Source organism: Podarcis melisellensis (genome assembly GCF_964234715.1).
Source record: "Podarcis melisellensis genome assembly, chromosome: 4".
Lineage (NCBI taxonomy): Eukaryota > Metazoa > Chordata > Lepidosauria > Squamata > Lacertidae > Podarcis > Podarcis melisellensis.
Window position 1 is genome coordinate 48,858,608 of NC_138531.1, and position 19,198 is coordinate 48,877,805.

The following is a 19,198-nucleotide window of genomic DNA, read 5'->3' on the forward strand; positions in this document are numbered from 1 at the left end:
GGCACTTTCTCACCCGCAAGCACGACATCTACTACTGGCGAAGTTATTTTGGCATCTGAAACCTTGCCCTTCTCGAAACCCCACGGAGAACCTCAGCTTCCCTGTCAGTAAAAATACAAGTTTTTTAAAATAATAATAAAAAACTAGCAAATTTCTATCTTTCCGTGACATCCAAAATAAGCTGCTTCACTCTTGCCTATTAGTAAAGCCCGGAGAGGATAGCATCGCACAGTCATTGCATGGGCACCACAGCCTATTACACCCTCTCCCATAAGGAGATGATGTACACACTATTTTAGCCCTTTTTAGACACAAAGAGTAATTTTTAAAATTAATACCAATATAGAAGTGGGTCCTGTGCAGAGTGTCGTAATGGCTGATATCTACATACATAATTTTATTTGTATGCTGCCTTTTCATAGCTAAAACCATGCTCAAGTTGGCTTAACATTAAAAAAAGTATACAGTATAACGAAAATAGTAACAAAGAATAAATAAGACACATCAAAAAGTACACAACTAAAGAGAACAGTTTACACATTAAATCATTAATCTAAAAATAAAGATACAAAAAAATAGTATCAGTAACACCAACAATCCCCTGCCCCTGCCTAAATAATACCCCAACCCAATAATGATGAGCTGTGTATCAGATGGAAAACTTTTGTGGATTTCTTGAGAATGGAATCTCAATCCTGGATCAAGTACTGTTTTTAAAAGGGTGCTCTTGGCACAGGTCAGAGGTAGCTAGCAAGATTTAGTTTATGAATTCCAGATTCCTACCAGTCTGCTTTTCAATATGAACTAGCTCAACCACCTTTATACTGTCACTTTTATTTCTAGTGTACAACTAATTTTATCCAAAGTTAAAATGTAAAACTGGAAGAAAAAATATCTTTAAAGTAAATTAGTCCCCAAATGCTTATTTGGGTTAAAAGTGAATCCCAGGTAAGAAAAGGTTGGAGACTTCTATTTTAAAGAAACTGTCACACCAGTGTGAACTCTACCCCCCTCCCTGCACATTCCACTCTGCAGTACTTTTTCCAACAGTAACCATTCACAGTAGGTGGTGCTTCTGGAGAAAATCTTTCCTAGATCTGGGAGCTGAAGATCCATGTCAGGTGTAGCTCCAGAGAAACCATTCTGATGTACAATACTTCAGCAAGCAGGCATTTAGCAGGTGGCTTTCTCCAAAAAGCATTGCCTTTTGAACCAGGATGTGGTAGTGCTGCTTTGGTTTGTCACCCAGTTCACAAAAGAGACTCATCATACAGCAAGAGTCAACAACATTTAAAGTAGTTGCCAGAATAAGCTGGTGCCAAGTTTCATCTGTAGTGACTCCTTAAACTAGGAACGACAATGTTTGCTTCCCAAAGCTCTGATACATACATAAATGCTACCCTAAATATACCAAGAAACATCGGGAGAACGTGAGAAGATAAAACTTCCTGGTAGGATTAAAAAAACACAGTGAAGCTAAAGTAGCTGCATGTGTTAAGCCTTGTGCACCACCATATAATTATCTTAAGGTATATTAGTACTCTTGCGGCTCAGCCTGGTCCTGCAAAATAAATTAACTGAGAGCCAACAGATGCTACTAATAGAAAAGCTGCCTGAAAATAACTGATCAGCTCAGCTTAGAGCCACTTAATACCTAGAACTCTCAAACCAAGGAACATATAAAGGAAAGCTGAATGTCAGAACTGTAAGCAACTTTTGTTTAAAATATTCAAGATTTTTATTCATTTTCCTACTGGTTGGCTTTTCTGGGGGGTTTTATTGACAGTTTATTCCCTAAGTTTCATGGCACCATTAAAATAAGAAATAAGACTGGGTAATTGTGTTTCTGAATATCCTTTCCCTACAGTTTGCTCTTCTATGTTTATATCCTCTGTGGGGTGTAACAGTCTTACAGAACTACAAGTAGGAAGTGTCACAAATGTCATTGTTGAACTTTAATTTCCATAGTAGGAGTTAATTTTTCCAGTCACAAATAAACCTGTGAAATTCACAAAAATTATACTCCTTTAACCCATTTGATAGTATTTACAAGCTTGACAGATATCTATAAATAGCATAATCCTTAATTTTTCAGATACACATATTGCAAATTGATTATTTACATCTTTACCCAGAAACCAATCCCCTCTCCATATACACATGTAGTCTCCTGAAGTAATGATTAGACTATGGTTCTGCTGCATTTTAGTGAAGTCCACCATTTCAACGTAAGCATAAAAATGTTACGGTGCTCTAAAACCAAACCAGAGAAAACACATCAACACTAACTGCTAATAAAATCATTTCTTGTGAAAGACCCAAAATCAAGGTATCAAGTTGTTCACCACATTCGAAATGTACTTTTAACATTCAAGCTGTTGTTCACAAGTATTCAATGTAGAAGGGCCATAACAAGTTTAAATACATTTTATCATTTAGATGCAAAATTGAAGTGTGTACATATCAATATTGTGTAGTCTCATTAATTCTTATAACTGAAAGAAGGTACAGAGGCAATTTTGTTGAAAAACATTTAAGGGTTTGCATACATTTTTCCATAACTTAAAGTAAATTAAACACAAAGAGACAGTCAGCCAACCTCCCATTGTAACTTCAAGAAAAGAAGTGCCCAAATACAAGTGTATGTTTCTATTTCCAAAAAGAAAACTCAACTTACTTTAACTTTCAAAGCCAAGTACTGGCAAATTCATGAGAAACATGGGGCTTGCTTTTTGCTCCCTCTACAAATAAAACCTCATTTGCTCTTAAGACATGAGAAAAGTAAATCAAGAATTAACAGATACACACAGTGTTGGAACACACATACCACACTTTTTTCAGAATTCAAATTTGGTTTGCTACTGCCTCCTGCCTTAAAGATATTAAAAACCCATGGAAAGAACCAAGAATTATCAGTGTTCCTACAAAGCTTGTTCATACAATGAAGGCTGTTCCCCAAGAGGCTGCATATGTTGCAAGAAGAGAATTATTGTGTAAGCCAGTAACAGGAGTGAACAGCAGCTAGGATTGTAGCCACAAGTTTTAAGGAAATGTGGTATGTACAAAAATACACAGTTTGAGAGCTGGAAAAAGTTATATGCACTAGACTTATTTACAAGCTTTGATTTCCACACCAATAAAAACACATTTATTTCGTCCTTGATTCCGGGAGCAAATTATACACAGACATTATATCAGTTAAGTTTAGTCTAGATTTTTTTTTTAAATAATCATTTGTACAATAAATTTACAACTGAAAGTAATCAGTTGGAATGGTGTAACTGCAGTTTGCTGGACCAGAAGAGGTTCAATAAGTAGGACCTTAAATTTCCTCATAACCAGACTGGAAAAGCAGTCAAGTAATCCTTGGCTTTATTTGCTTCTTCTCAGATTACTTTAGAATAAGGTGCAAATATATATATAGTTATATGGCTCTGTAGTCAATAATAAGTTAACAGTAGTTGGGACAGGAGAAACAAATAAACTTTGGTTTTAAAAATATCAAGTGAAATATTGAATAAAAGCTATATAGTGAGACTCAATATCGTAACCTTAAATAATTTAAATATCAAACTTGGGGGAAAGCTTGTTCAGTGAAACTTTACTTCCAACTTAACCACTTATGTGCCACTTCATTACTTGCTTCCTGGTGTGTGTGTGTTTCCCCAGTGGGCTTAAGTAATGGCTCTCTATATGGTATGCATTCAAGAGTTTGAGTGGGCTAATAAGTTTCATATGCATCCCAAGGCACAAAAGAAGTTAAGTCCTCAAGAAAATATATACACATATTTAAAATCCTGTGGATAGCTGTAGGATTAAGAATTACTATACAGAAATTTGGATAGCTATCCTGGTCCAGGAAACCAAACAGTTGTGTGACTAGAAAGGCACACACGTCAGTCATTAACAGCTACACTGCAAGGCTTATTGTATGTCAACCTGAAATTTTCTTTGAACAGAAATTTAATTACTCCCCCCCGGAAAAAAATAGCAGTTCTGGAAGCTGCCGAAAATAAAGAGAAAACTGCAGTAAGTATCCTTTATTTCACCAGCAGGATGAGAGAGAGAGAGAGAGAGAGAGAGAGACCCCAAAATTCATTTTACACAAACACCCTAAAATAGCAATATAAACTAGCTGACACAAGCATCACTGTACATTTAAATTGATACAATTGTCTGATGCTTCCAGGGCCAGTAAGTGTTGAGTTGCCATAGGCCTCGTTAGCGTTAGAATGTTTCAAATGAAGAACAATCAGGTTATGATCCCTTAAAGTGCATTCATTTTCCAGTCTCATGTGCATGTCCATGCACATGTACAGAGAGCTGTCATGTGACATTGACCTCCAGAATGTGATCATCCTTGCTGGGAATGACAAGGATTTGCATGCCAGAGCTGGAGTTGAAGACCTGTCCGGGTGAAAACGATTGCAGCCGAGGCATTGGCAAACCTTTGTGTTCTGCACTGGCTGCTGAATGTATGCTGCCTCTGCTCTTTATGCTGCTGCTGTCAGCTTGATCATCCATATTCTTGTCCACAGAGAGATTATCGTTTTCGATCCAACTATCTGTTTAAAAAACAAAAATGCAAAACTTTATTCCATGTGCATTTATAGTATGAGCTATAATCAATTTAGGGTTCATCACCTAGAAGGAATCAGACATCCCTGCATGACTTATTTACAGAAACACTTTTTAAAATCTGTGCTAAAAAGACTGAAGAGAGCCCAAGGCTCATGCCATCAGCTCCTGAAAAAACTGTCATTGACCTGAGAGTGCTCACTCAGGGCAGTCCGTTTTCCACCTCTCCACAGGCTACAGACTTGGACGCCCAGAAGGGGAAGCAAAAAAGGCCAGACCAGGGAGTCCATTCCATCAACTCCTGGAAGGACAAAAGGTCTGAAACAATTCTGCTGTTTCGCTGTTACATCTTCTGTACCTGTTTTTGTTTCAGTGATTTACTGAGTGCCCTGGCATAAGGACACCATATAAACACAGTAAATAAAGCATTGCAGCGAATGGGGAAGCCCCAGTACATATAGATTTCTGTGCATTTACTGGAACTCCCACAAGAGCAAGAAACTGTTAAATCATACTTCAGTCCAGCGCATAAGAGCGCTGAAAGCATTCCAAGGCAATGATTGCACATAATGTGTGTCATGCCATGCCATCAAGCTACAGGAGAAATGGGACTGCAAACGTTCTCTATCAGCAGCCATCCCATTAGACGATGGGGGCAGACAGAAAAAAGGGGGTGGAAGTCCACAGCCTTTCCACTGACTGCTGAAAAACCAGCAATATGTGACTCCTCTTTCCCGTTCCAGCTGGTCATGAGAACTATAATTAAGTGTTAGTGCCTGTCTTCCTCATCTCTCCCAATACCTTTTCTTTTTGAATTGTGTCTTTTCAAATATAAGCCTGATACTACCTCATTACTGATATTCTGCAAGCCACCCTGGGAGACCCTTCTTACTGAAAATCACGTGTCTTTCCAAGTTTCTCAGCTGAAAAATTCTAGTGCATTTTAAACATTCATGTAAGCACCTAAACAAACTGTTCAAGATTATCTGTGTTTCAGGCCTTTAAACGAAGCGTTGGAAGGAATACTTTCTTACCTGCATCGAGCTGCATAGAGTGAGCAGAGTAGTGCGGGAGGTATTTAAATAGCCTAACATCAGGAAAAGGGAGGTATCCAGCAAAGAGTGGCATGACTTCCATGTGCACTTTGTGGGTTGCCCGAACTGCAATTGGCATAGATATTACCCCTGAGCTCTTCCCACAGACTGCCCAGTTACTACTATTGTCTACAACTGAAACAAAAGAGAAAACACTATTAAAAGGAAACCGTTACTGAGACCCATTTTTCATTTTGAATACTGTATAAGCCACACTTATGGGGGAACTACAGAAAATGTCTGATGTAGTCCTCATACAAGCTTCATGAGATAGTCAGTGATGCCATACAAACAAAATGATTTGAAGAAGATACATACACATATTTAAAATCCTGTTGATAGCTGTAAGATTAAGAATTACTATAGATTTAATTCAAGATAATTGGAGGGGGGTAAATTCTTTGGATATTAGAGCTACATACACTTTTGGGTGACCTGAGTGACTAAACCACACAAAATGCAGTCCAATTAGTATGCCTACCTTCATACAATAGCTTTGTTGTGCAGTAACCATCAGTTTCTGTCAATGCTTCATCTTTGTCCACATCCAGGAGGTCTGAAAGGCGGGTGATCGACACCTCCAGTGAGCACAACGAGCCTGTTTTACAATATTCTGCCCCCAATGGGGGGGAAATCTCAGCTTTCACATTATATAATGTCTGGCAGGAGCACAATGATATTCATGGTCATTATATACACAAGGTTAAACATTTCCACAATTAAACTGATTAGGAAATATAATCTATCAGCAAAATGAGATTGGCAAGGGAGGAGAAAGTCTGTCTTCTACTTTTCCATAAAAAATAGGACCAAGCCACAAAAGCTAGGGCGAAAGCCTGAAAATCAACTCTGTATCGTAAAAACAAACAAGCCCAAAATGTATTGATGCTAAACAAGTACCAAACATTACATTCAACATGTGATGGCTTCCTAAAACATCATGTGGCAACTGCGCCACATGGAGGTTGTAACATCTAGAATGGCTTCTCCCATAGGGCACTGCTGTCATGCGGAAATCTCTATGACACCACTAGCTACTATCAGAAATTCCAGCAATGGTCCAGAAATGCTATAGGGTTGTGACAATCCACAGATAATCCGCCCTAGACACTGCAGGAGCAGTAAGAGCCACTTGCCAAGGAGTGATCGAGTGCTCTCAATGTGGCAAGTGCCTGGCACAAACCAACCCTTCGAGTCTTCCAGAATTACAATATGGAATTTTTAATTTTTACTCCTGTAAACCATTTTGAGATTGTGTGATAATGGCAAGCGGTAAATGAATACTGTGAAATAAATAAACATTTGAAAGCCCCACCCCCCACCCGACAATCTTTTAATGTGGATTCCTTGAATCTGCCTGCTCTCACGCTGGAAAATCTCCAACCTGTCTGATCTAGCTGTCAGCGTGGCAAAAACTTACAAAAAAGTTTTCCAGCTGGAATTCGTAAGTGTACGGCTTCAGAGACAGTGAGTGCTCTTCAGAAGGTGCTGAACAAAAGTTCACTGAAAACTGGCATTGCAAAGATGAGGGAAGTTCTTTTGTCCACTTCAGTTCCCATACAAAGAATACTGCTTGCTTAGTGTAGATATGCTGAAAGAGAGAGTTATGAGTTTGTCAATAGGCACTCTGGTGTTAGCTAACAAAGAACAGAATATACATACTTAAAAAAAAAAAAAATTCAATAGGGGTGGACAGTGTATTCGTCAACAGCACTGCATGCAGCAACCCCTTCCCTCAAGGCTGAATAGTTTGCTCAGAACCCTGGATCCCTCACATTGGTTTGACTTAAAACAAATGTCTAGCTCTTGTGGTTAGCTATGACAGCTAACTACACACAAGCAAAACTGTGTCTGTTTCAGCCCGAGAGAAAGCAAACCACGAGGCTTGGCTTAGTGTTACAGCCAAACCCGAGACTGTGCTTTGTTTTGCTCCCAAATCATTATGTGTGGCCAACATTTGTTCTTGGATTATTGATTGTGGATTGCTGGAACCAAACAAACCATGATCCATGGTTCTGACATATTGCTAAGTCGCAGGCTGTGATTTGTTTTCTCTCAGCATGAGCTGGAAGGAGCAAGGAGGAGGGAAGCAGCATAATTTGGGTTGTGAACAGCAAAATTGGGGTTTATGCTGTGAGAATTCTGTGCATGACCCTCCATCAATATGGCTGCAACCAACTGCTATTCAGCTTTCCTCTCGCAAAACTATCTCCAGTAATTGCTATTCCACAACTTGAAACCTGACTCCATTTTCTTTTCTCCTTTTTCTTTTGTATGGTGTTGAATATGAAAAACCCCAGCTAACCAAAAATGGAAGAGAGTGTTTCTAACTCCTTCTCCTGGCCGTGCAGGAGCAAAATATGGGAGCAAAGTAGCATGTGAGCTAGGGAGGAAGCTAGGTTCATTTATGTTTTCGTAACAGTTTAGTGTGGCATTCAAACACAGTCAATGAGTTCCAATTAGCTGAGGTTCATAATGCTTTTTCTATATACTTTTGAGGTCGGGGGGGGAGAGACAGATGTGAGAAACAGATGTGATGTTTGTATATTCGTAACGTGTGTGTATTAATGTTGAATTATCTTAATAATAAAAATTGATTTATTAAAAAAGCAAGAAAGAAAGCCTACCTGTTCAGCTTTGGAGTTTAGAGGATCAAGACTTAAATCTGTGCAGACGCCAGAACTTTTAAGACTACTGTCAGATAACTTAAAAGAGATATCTGACATGTTCTGGACGCAAACCTGTATGTATTTCCTAAAAATAAAAAGGAAAACATATTTTTTAATATTGTAAAGAGCCTACTTTGTTATGTATTGTATTGTTAAATCTATCTATCTATCATCTATCTATCTATCTATCTATCATCTATCTATCTATCTATCTATCTATCTATCTATCTATCTATCTATCATCTATCTATCATCTATCTATCTATCTATCTATCTATCATCTATCTATCTATCTATCTATCTATCTATCTATCATCTGCTAAAGGCTTAAATAATAGAGAAAAAGAGCTCTACATATTCATAGCACTGTTTTATCATGCTAAAATTACATTTAAATTAAACAAACCACTGTACTCAAAGTCTAGATTCTGTTTTTATGTTGGTCTCCCATTGGAAAAGGTGAAATTAAAAATACTCTACCATATTACTATGTATTTATACTCTCAAGTAAGCAGGTATGGCATTGATTTATGAAGCATAAAAGGAGGGAGAAAACAGGCCAAGCGTTCAAAACTCCTTGCCCATTCATATTGTTGTAAACTGTAGCTGTAATATGACATATCTTTATGATGAATTAAGAGAGAGACCTTGAGAAAGTTACCTTTTGCCTGCTGATAACAAGGAATGTTTGGCTGTAAAGGGTATACTGAATGTAAGTGCAATAATGGTGGAGTAAATTGACCATGGACAATCAATGGTTACCTGCAGGCAAGACAGAATAAAGTTATTCAGGTTATTACTGAAATTTTAATTTTTCTAATTTCAAATACTTGCAATATTTCTTAAGAAGTGTACCCTTTATTGGGAGGGGAAATAAGAACATAAAGCAAAATCAGAGTATTTTTTATACATTATTATTTTCTTGTATTTCTACAGTCACTGCACACCAGGCACATTTAATTTGCTTTAGAGCAAGGTAGCGAAAACAGGAACGAAGTTACAAAGAATCAGCTTCTTTTCAGGAGGTGCTGTTTTGTGTATTTCAAGAACAAAAAGATGTGGTTAAAATGTTGTGTTTTGTGGTGTAGCTTTTGTTCACAGAGGAAAATATCTTTACATTTTACAATATTTTACTGCGCAGCTTTCTTTTGTGGTCCCAAAGAACACAGCATTCCTCTAATATTCTGGGTGTAATAAATCAATTTGCCATCTCAAAGGAAGTAACTACTTTAACAGGGCTATAAAGTATTACATTATTCACGCCAACTTACTTTTTGGTCAATTGTAGCCATACGATTGCAAGACATCTCCTCTTTGCTTTTTTTCTGAAGCTCTTTGCTGACCAGGTTCTCATTCTCCAGCACACTTACTGAGGTTGATGGTAAATACAAGACTTCGAGTTCAAAGGCAATCACGTGATAAGCAGGAGCCACTGGTAAGCTGATGCTTGTGATTTTCTCAGACGACTGGATCATTAGAGATGCTTCCGATGCCTTTTCTACAATTGCATAAAATATAAATTAAGCTATAATTAAGAATAATCACTTCACTCCAAACACACGGTATTCCTCAAAATAAAGTGTGGCATTTCCTCTAAACCAACAAACCACACTGGGTTTTACTGCGTGAGGTAACTTTTGGGGACTCTCACTAGGGATGAAGGGGAAAAAAGGAAACCACACAAGCCATGGTTTACCTTATACAGTTAACACAAATCATGGCTTGAATTTGTCTGAATTAACCCACTAGGTAACTTTTTGCAGGTGTTATAACATATTCATCTAATGCCCTTTCTTTCAGACAAGCATGATCTCAAGACTTTGGCCACTGTACCAAAGTCATTATGCAATCCAGAGACTTACATGGACAGAACACAACAGTTTGTGTAGTGGCTTTTCTTAAGCAGTTCTCTATAGCAGCATCTGCAACTTGGTGCTCTTCAGATGTTTTGGACTACAAGTCCTATCATATCTAGCCATTAGGCCATGCTGGCTGAGGATGATGGGAGCTGCAGTTCAGGAACATTCAGAAGACCAAAGGTTTCCCAGTCCTGCACCACAAGAACTCCACTTGCACAGAGTTGGATGTATGCCAGAATATTTGAAGTACTTTACCTATTTGGAAGCTCTCATAACAAATTTCCTTTCTTAAACACTGATGTTTATGCCATGGAACAGAAAGCTGCTAATAAAGAAGTGCTTAGAATGGTTTTGATGCACACTTCTGAATCATGGCTATGACTGTGAACAAAAAATTAGTTAGCAGGGAGGGTGCTGAGATAGAGAAAGTTAATTTATATGGTAACCCTTGGGATAACAACTCTGCTCGGAATTGATAAAAGATTAAACAGCTTCCAAATATATTTTTCCTGCCATATGTTTTCAGACTGTTGTGCAGAGAATCAGAGAACTAAAATATCAGAAGCAGCTACTCTACATACTACACTGTATCAGGTTTCTTGAGGTTGTGATCAACAAAAGCTTAAACCTATTATAGTAAAACAGATTTAAGAAGTAAATATAAAATTGGAGGCTAAGTTCGTACACCTACAATTACCACGCAGCTCCTATGACATTTCTATATCCTGGCTGCAGGAAGCCCTCTTTTATCAAAATACTAATATTAGTATAATAATACCGAAACTACATACCCTTTGTGTTTGAGTAAATCACAGCTTTACTCTCCGGATGGTACAAAATTGGCATGGCATCAGCATTACTTAGCTGGAGTGCATCTCCATTCTTTATGGTATAATGGCCAGTAGTCACTGTAAATTTTACCTTCTGAGGAATCCCAGCCAAAAGGCTGTCTGGAAAAAAAATGAAGTAGCGGTGAAGAGAAACAATTAATTCTGCTGTCTCAGAACAACCACAATGGCTACATATGGATGATTAAATTTTAGTTTATACACCCCAAGATTGCTCCTGCTTTGCCCTTCCTATTGTCCAAACAAAGGAAACGTGTGCTAGCCATTATGTCCAAACTGAGAATCTGTGGTTGATAGCTAGCCAGAAAACCAAAATATGAAACCATGGTTGAAACTTGGCTTCCAAATCTTGGCTTGCGTCCATGTGTCCTGTTTACATGCATAGATAAACAGTCAGATAGGGAAAATCTGCAGTGTTATAATAAAAGAAAAATAATAATGTCCTTACAACAAGGCCTGGGAGCCACGTTCTCTCTCTAACATTCTCCAGCTGCTTGGAGCAGCTAGTAACTAAACCACAGCATGCTCAGTTGTGTTGTTGGACACATGCTCAGTTGTAAATTGTGGACCAACCCACAAATCGGTATGCTGAACCATGTATGGCTCTGAGGGGCAGGGGAAAGGGTAGCTTCACTCCCAGAGGAAACAGGAATCCTCCAGCAACCCTCTTTTTTGCATATTAATGATCAAAATAATTACCGCATTTTTCGCCCTATAGGACGCATTTTTCCCCTCCAAAAATGAAGGGGAAATGTGTCTGCGTCCTATGGGGCGAATGAAGGCTTTCGCTGAAGCCTGGAGAGCGAGAGGTGTCAGTGTGGACTGACCCCTCTCGCTCTCCAAGGTTCAGGAGAGCCCCACCGCCAGCCCACAAGCTTGGGGGACAGCGGGGAGGCGCAGCGTGCTATCCCGCTGTCTCCCGACGTGGTTTGGAGGCCCCAGCTTCGGCATCGCTCTGGCTCCCGTTCTGTCTTGGGCTTCCCCCTCCCCCAGCCGGCTCCCATTCTGTCTTGGGCTTCTGTCTTGGGCCCGCAGCTTCGGCATCGCTCTGGGACCCGTTCTGGGGGCTGGGGTTGGGGGAAGCTTGGGCTTCCCCCACCCCAGCCCCGCGCCTGGGGAAAAAAAATATTTTCCCCCCTTTATTCCCCCCCCCAAAAAAATATCTAGGTGCATCCTATGGGCCAGTGCGTCCTATAGGGCGAAAAATACGGTATGTGAAATGCAAATTTCACTTCCTCTAAGTAGGGAAAACCCTACACAGAATTTTCAAGTTGGTGGATTCAGCTGTGGAACATGTTCCACAGCAAGAGCCTTCACAGCTAAGGCTATATTTCAGCATCTTCCTTGATTGAGAAGCTCTTCTAAGTAAATGAGAAGTTCAATAGTTTCCTGCATTGGAAACAGCCAAAGAAAACTGCCCAAAACTGAGGAAAGCCAGGCAAGACAAGGCATGTGTCTCACAATTTTTCACAACCTAGAATGTACTCAGATATTGCAACAGATATTGTAGGAAGTTACTTGGCAAGAACAGTGGCTCCAGCAACAAAATCAGTTAAAAGTTTCCCTTGGCCTCATTAAGTTAAACGATGTAATGTACATTTATTTCCAAAGCACCAGGTGCATGAATGTCTAATTACTCAAGATTTATCTAGCTGTTCTGCAAGGTTACGAGCAAACCATTTCCAATGGCAGCTAGCTGACAAACTTTATCAAAAAGCCATCTAGGACTGCCCTTCAATAAAACTATCAAGGCAATGCAAAAACACATTACACTGAAATTAGATAGTGTATTTAAAAATGTTAAGCATTTGTATATTTGACTCTTGTTGCAAGCTAGTTACTGAGAATTTAGTCCTCCAAATTAGTTCATAAGTTGCAGAACATATTTCAAATTGGAAAGTAGCTAATTTAGACACGTAGCAAGAGAAATTAACATGCATAGTTTCAAACAAATTTACCTACCAGTACATGGCTCCACTTTTAGCTGTGGCTCCTGAGAGTAAACATCATACTGCACTATTGGGTAAATATGAGGAAGGGCAAACTGCATTTTGCCCACTGAAATGCATAACTGCCTGAGTGTGTATGTTCCAGGATCCTTGCCCTAGAAGAAAATAAAAAACAATATTCTTTAGGGATCCCAGTTTTACCAGGTGATCATGCAAAACAGGCTACATTTCAATAATAAAAGTTTAGGGCTGCATAGTTGCATGAGCATGTGGCCGTTCGTATATCCAGATTTTGTATGTATAGAACAGCAAGTGTCCGAATAGCTTGAGGTGTGTTGAGGTGTCTCCCTACAGGGGAGACATTAATTTAATAACAACACACCACATGACTGCACCACACATGGACTCTTGCGTAATAAACACACAGTCTTAAAATAGCAGGCTGAAAATCAAATTAGGGTATGTGAGAAAGAAACCATGTAACTTCAAGGTTATTCAACTGTAGCTTTATTTTTTTACTGGCACCCATTTATATAAAATGGGAGTGGGTTGATTATTTAATAACTTCAAAAATATTGAAGTGCGGTTTATTTAAGGATGCTGGTAAGCAGTCTGCTTTGTGGCACAAATTCATATTTGTATTTTATTTATTTTTTACATAAAATGTGACATAACTTCTAAAGCAACAATTGTTCTCAGCTATGCTGTTAAGCGATGTTTGCTTGTGGTATTTTCAGAACATCAGCCAACATTTGTGTTTACGGTTGCTGTAGAGCACTCTGCAGAAATACCACTTAAAACGTGTTCATGAACTTTGTGGTAATATATTAATACAGAACTCATTTATTTGCAATTCCTGTCTGCAGCCAGAAGGTGGCTAGCCTGTAATTGAATGGTACTGCTGTTCAAATTACTGAAAGGTGTACCACTTGACCTACTACTGCCAAAGGCTATATACATTTTGTCCCTTGGCCAAAAACTTTGGCTTGCTAGCACTGGCCTCTGATACGCGCAGTACATTTAGTCAATCTCGCTTGCAGAGAAGTTCTGAAACAGAAGAAGGGAACAACAAAGACCTGCACTTTGCGCTCCACAATGCTTGAAGAAAGGTTTCTGATACATCATGGACATTGCTTGAGGATAGCGGAGCAGAGATTTCAGCTAATTGCACTCTTTCAAAATGAAGTTGCATGAACTCACAATAAAGCTAAAGAAGCACAATGCTTAAGCATTTCAAACCAGTCTAGTCTATTATGGGAGGCATCTACCCACTTTTAATCCAACTCCAGTTGCTTTGCCATTGTTCCCTACTCTGCTTTGAGCATGAATGGCAGTGGCTTCAGGGCAACCAAGTATACTCTACTACACCGGCTGTAGAAAGCACATGTAGGCCATACATAGCCCAGTTCTATTTTAGACAAATTGGCTAATATTATAGCAAGTGACTGACAAAAAGTGAGCAATCCACTACTCTTTCCTACCAAAAAAAGCATGTACCTATGAAATTCAAGACACTGCAGTAATGAAACATTTGAACAGGCCCCTGATATTATTAAAATATTTGCATGCCGCTATGTCATTTAAAAATACGTATCAAAGTGGTTTACAGCACTGAAACAAAACTGTGTAATAAAAACCACACAACCAAAGTTCAAAACAGACATCAATTAACCATTGTGGAAGGATGTGTTCATAACCGCCTGCATAGTCCTGGTGGGACAGAACAATTTTCAGCAGGTCTTTCAAAGATGGCACAGAAGGTGCCGGCTGAATCTCTATCGGCAGAATATTCCACAGGACTGGGCTCATGACACTAAAGACTTGAATTCTTGTTGCAGTCTAATGAGCCTCACCAACTTGAGGAATGGCCAACATTCCTACAGATGATCTCAGTGATGGAGCTGGGATATAAAGGTTCAGGTGATCCCTGGACCTAACTTGTTCAGGGCTTTGTAAATTATGATGACAACTTTGAACCAGGCTCAGTAGCAGATGGGCAGCCAGTGCAATGGTTTTAACAACCATGTAACATGTTCTCGACCAGAAGCTCCCATCAGAAGTTGGGCTACTGCATTCTGCACCAACTGGAATTTCTGAACCAGACCCAAGGCCAGTCACCACATGGTGTGCATTACAGTTATCCAGCCTTGAGGTCAGCAATGCATGGACTACAGTGGTACAGTACAGTACTATCTCTGTACAGTACAGTGGTACCTCGGGTTACATACGCTTCAGGTTACATACACTTCAGGTTACAGACTCCACTAACCCAGAAATATTAACCTCAGGTTAAGAACTTTGCTTCAGGATGAGAACAGAAATTGCGTGGTGGCGTGGCAGCAGCAGGAGGCCCCATTAGCTAAAGTGGTGCTTCAGGTTAAGAACAGTTTCAGGTTAAGAACAGATCCCCAGAATGAATTAAGTTCTTAACCCGAGGTACCACTGTATTGACCGTAGCTGGCAAACCGGACAAAGCTGAAGTGCAGGGTTTTTTGTGCTATTAAAAGTTTTAAAGGTACAAACTATTGTATGATCAAGAGACCGCTTATCACTTTAAACATCTTGCAAATTAATTCTCAGCAAGCTTGACTAAAACAATTTTCTGCACACTGTTTTGACAATGAGCACGGTAGATTGAATGTTAATTCCAGCTAAGCAGCTCAAAGTTTTTAAACTTTAGAGAAGTGACAAGAACTGAAAATAATGTGTTAAAAGATATTTGGCTAAGGGTAATCCTGATTTTCTACAGATATATGTCACAGAACCAGCCAGACATCCTGGCACAGCTAGAAGCCTTTCTTCTAAGTAAGTCAAGGCCAGCCAGGCTTGAGAGGGGCTAAAAGCAAGAAGTAGCAGAGTTGCAAATTTCAGGCAAGGGAGCAATACCAGGTTACCGCTTGCCTTCCGTAAGAACATACCTGGGTTCTGAAAGTTATGTTATTGACCCCTGGTTCCAGTATTAAGTTGCTACATTTTAAAACGTGGGCACCATCCTCCAGAGTTAGCCCCGTGGGTATTTCCAGAGAAGAGCTGCTCTCCTGCCTTCGCAACAGCATGTGCACATTTTTGCAGATGATGCCTGTTGTGTTCAAGGAATTATCCGAGGGGCTCCTTTCATACATCTCATACAACTCCAACATCGGCAAGCTACTTCTTGATAGAGAGAGACCTACAACCTCATTTGGAAAGCTGATAATACCATTGGAAGTCTTGTGTTTTGTGAGCCACTCAGCTGTCTTCCGGTAGCTATTTTTCTCAATGCTGAAATGGATATTAATAGCAATCTGATCCACTTTCACCGCGATGGGCATCTGATTTGCCAACGTCAGTTCAATAGACAGTGTTCCACCCACATGGACCACCGCATTAGGAGGGTCAAAATGCAGATTCTTCAGCTGTGCAAAGGAATGCATGGACAGTATCACTTTCTGATCTGCAAACAAACATAAAATAAGATACATGTGAAACTCTATTGACCGTATGAGTGCAATCAAAGCAAAGATAAAAGGTAAAGGTAAAGGTACCCCTGCCCGTACGGGCCAGTCTTGCCAGACTCTGGGGTTGTGCGCCCATCTCACTTAAGAGGCCAGGGGCCAGCGCTGTCCGAAGACACTTCCGGGTCACGTGGCCAGCGTGACATCGCTGCTCTGGCGAGCCAGAGCCGCACACGGAAACGCCGTTTACCTTCCCGCTGGTAAGCGGTCCCTATTTATCTACTTGCACCCGGAGGTGCTTTCGAACTGCTAGGTTGGCAGGCGAAAGCAAAGATACCATTCAGCTAATACCTAGTAACTCTTAAGGAAGAGCATGAACCCTTGGTTTGTGAATCACAGCACAACTTTAGGGGCACAGATTCATAAGCCTCAATGTATTTCCAGACTCAGAGTGGAAACATTTCTGGAGGTTTTGCAATCATGGAATAATAGCATTGCAGACTTGGAAGGGAACCCCAAGTCACCTAGTCTAACCTCCTGCAATGCAGGGATAATATAAGTCTTTGGGCTCATCAAAAGTACTTTGAATTCCAGCTGTAGTATATATATTGTGTTGTAACACACTAAGTTATACTCGGAATAAATGCACTGAAATTAATAGATCTAAGTTGGCCATGTCCATGAATTTCAATGGGTCTACTCTGACTATCACTAATGCTGGATACAGCACATCAGTTTTGCTTAATTGTGTCAAAAAGACCAAATTCCGCAACCTAAACAACATTTGGACGATATATTCTGCATAATATGCTATCTATATGCTTTGCATAATTTATTCTAATTGGCCTAATCCTGGGGAGAGACAAATAACTATGTAGAGTACTATGTAAACCCCATCTCCGAACTACTAGAAATCTAATTCAGCCACTCTCTCAGCTACATTTTTAGCACACTTTTCAATTACATCTTCCCTACCATATGGGCTAGAAACTTGTGCAATAAAAATGAAAGCTGAGATTTTCAGGAAACTAAACTCTGCAACCTAATTCTGCAAATGTTATGAGCTCTGTATAATCACACAATACCTAAAGCCACAGCATTTTTAGTAAATTTCTGAAGCTGTTAGTTGAACAAAATAGTAGACAAAAGAGGGCAGCATGTAATAAAAAAAGAAATGGAATCACCTATAGAATGTTATTCCTTCAAAAAGGAGCAAGATGAAACTAATTTTGCTTTAAAAGCCATTCAAAACGAAAAGCCACTGGCACAGGAGTGGTGAATCTTTCTCAGACATTCCCTTCAGGGCAATACTCTGGGTAATGCCCATGGTGGGTAAAGACAGAGGCAAAAGATCACAGAGCAACGAATATAATTTGTACAATAGGCTAGTTTTATACTTTCACACACCATGCTAGCCTCCGGCAAGGCAAGGCAAGGGGCACTATCAGAGTCCAAATACATATTCCAGCCAGGGAAAAACAAAACCTCAAGAAGGATCCAAGTTAGGTCTGGTGATCTGGGCAGAGTCCTGACAGCCAGACAGGGAGGCCTAAAGTTCCCCACTCTGCCCTAACTTCTTAAGAAAGATAGCCTAGTTGAAGTTTCACAATAAGTCTCTCTTGAAAGTCTTACCTTCACCTTCTGAGGGCTGTTTGGCAAAATTTAGTATTTCTTGGCAATAGTGTTTGCGCTCTTCTTCCGTTAAGTGATTATCAGCAGCTAAAAGACTGCTTGTTTGAAGATAGCTGGCACGAAGTTAAGGAAGTGTGGAGAAAGGAGTATACATACACACAAATAATATGCCACCTTGATGCAACGACAAATACTTCATTCATGTTAAAGTTTTTTTAAAAAACAACAACAGATAATCTCCACACCTAATTCTACATTTAAAAACAAACCTGCTTAGTAATTATTTAATAGTAGTAATTATATCAACGATGACATCACACCCCCTCTGCCAACTGGAACTCAGGAGTGTTTACTTAAAACTGGGACGCTCATAAGGATTCCTCAAACTGTGAGGGAACTGAAGAGTCAGACATTTCATAGGGGAATTGTTCCAGCCCTGACCAGTTTGGCTGCCCTTTCCTGAACTCTACAATATCCTTCTTGACTTGAGGTGAAGCAACCAGAATTATTCCTAACATGGAATTTGTCTTTTTAGCCGCTAGTACACACTGGGTCAACACTTTCACCAAGCTACCAACCACGACCCCAAGTTCTCTTCCCTGGAGAGTCATTGCCAGTTCAGATCCTATTAGCATATATGTGACATTGTTGTTGTTGTTGTTTAGTCATTGAGTCGTGTCCGACTCTTCATGACCCCATGGACCAGAGCATGCCAGGCACTCCTATCTTCCACTGCCTCCCGCAGTTTGGTCAGACTCATGTTTGTAGCTTCAAGAACAGTGTCCAACCATCTCGTCCTCTGTCGTCCCCTTCTCCTTGTGCCCTCAATCTTCCCCAACATCAGGGTCTTTTCCAGAGATTCTTCTCTTCTCATGAGGTGGCCAAAGTATTGGAGCCTCAGCTTCACGATCTGTCCTTCCAGTGAGCACTCAGAGAATGGATACGTTTGATAGTAAAAGCCATGGGACTCTCAAGAGTCTCCTCCAGCACCATAATTCAAAAGCATCAATTCTTCGGCAATCAGCCTTCTTTATGGTCCAGCTCTCACTTCCATAAATCACTACTGGGAAAACCATGGCTTTTACTATACGGACCTTTGTTGGCAAGGTGATGTCTCTGCTTTTTAAGATGCTGT

At 39.9% G+C, this 19,198-nt stretch overlaps 1 protein-coding gene across 1 annotated transcript in view; it reads right to left on the minus strand.

Annotated features, from left to right (window-relative positions):
* Positions 1 to 1,940: 1,940 nt before the first annotated feature.
* Positions 1,941 to 19,198, minus strand: part of TRAPPC10 (trafficking protein particle complex subunit 10) — a 49,431-nt gene continuing 32,173 nt past the window's right edge. Inside the window, exons 13-23 of the mRNA XM_081909239.1 lie at positions 18,064 to 18,176; positions 15,916 to 16,430; positions 13,011 to 13,152; positions 10,992 to 11,150; positions 9,613 to 9,839; positions 9,003 to 9,103; positions 8,300 to 8,426; positions 7,093 to 7,263; positions 6,154 to 6,331; positions 5,613 to 5,807; positions 1,941 to 4,565 (exon numbers count right to left, since the gene is read on the minus strand). Coding sequence (XP_081765365.1) covers positions 4,327 to 4,565; positions 5,613 to 5,807; positions 6,154 to 6,331; positions 7,093 to 7,263; positions 8,300 to 8,426; positions 9,003 to 9,103; positions 9,613 to 9,839; positions 10,992 to 11,150; positions 13,011 to 13,152; positions 15,916 to 16,430; positions 18,064 to 18,176 — 2,167 coding nt within the window. The 3' untranslated portion in view covers positions 1,941 to 4,326. The remainder of the gene's footprint in view (positions 4,566 to 5,612; positions 5,808 to 6,153; positions 6,332 to 7,092; positions 7,264 to 8,299; positions 8,427 to 9,002; positions 9,104 to 9,612; positions 9,840 to 10,991; positions 11,151 to 13,010; positions 13,153 to 15,915; positions 16,431 to 18,063; positions 18,177 to 19,198) is intronic.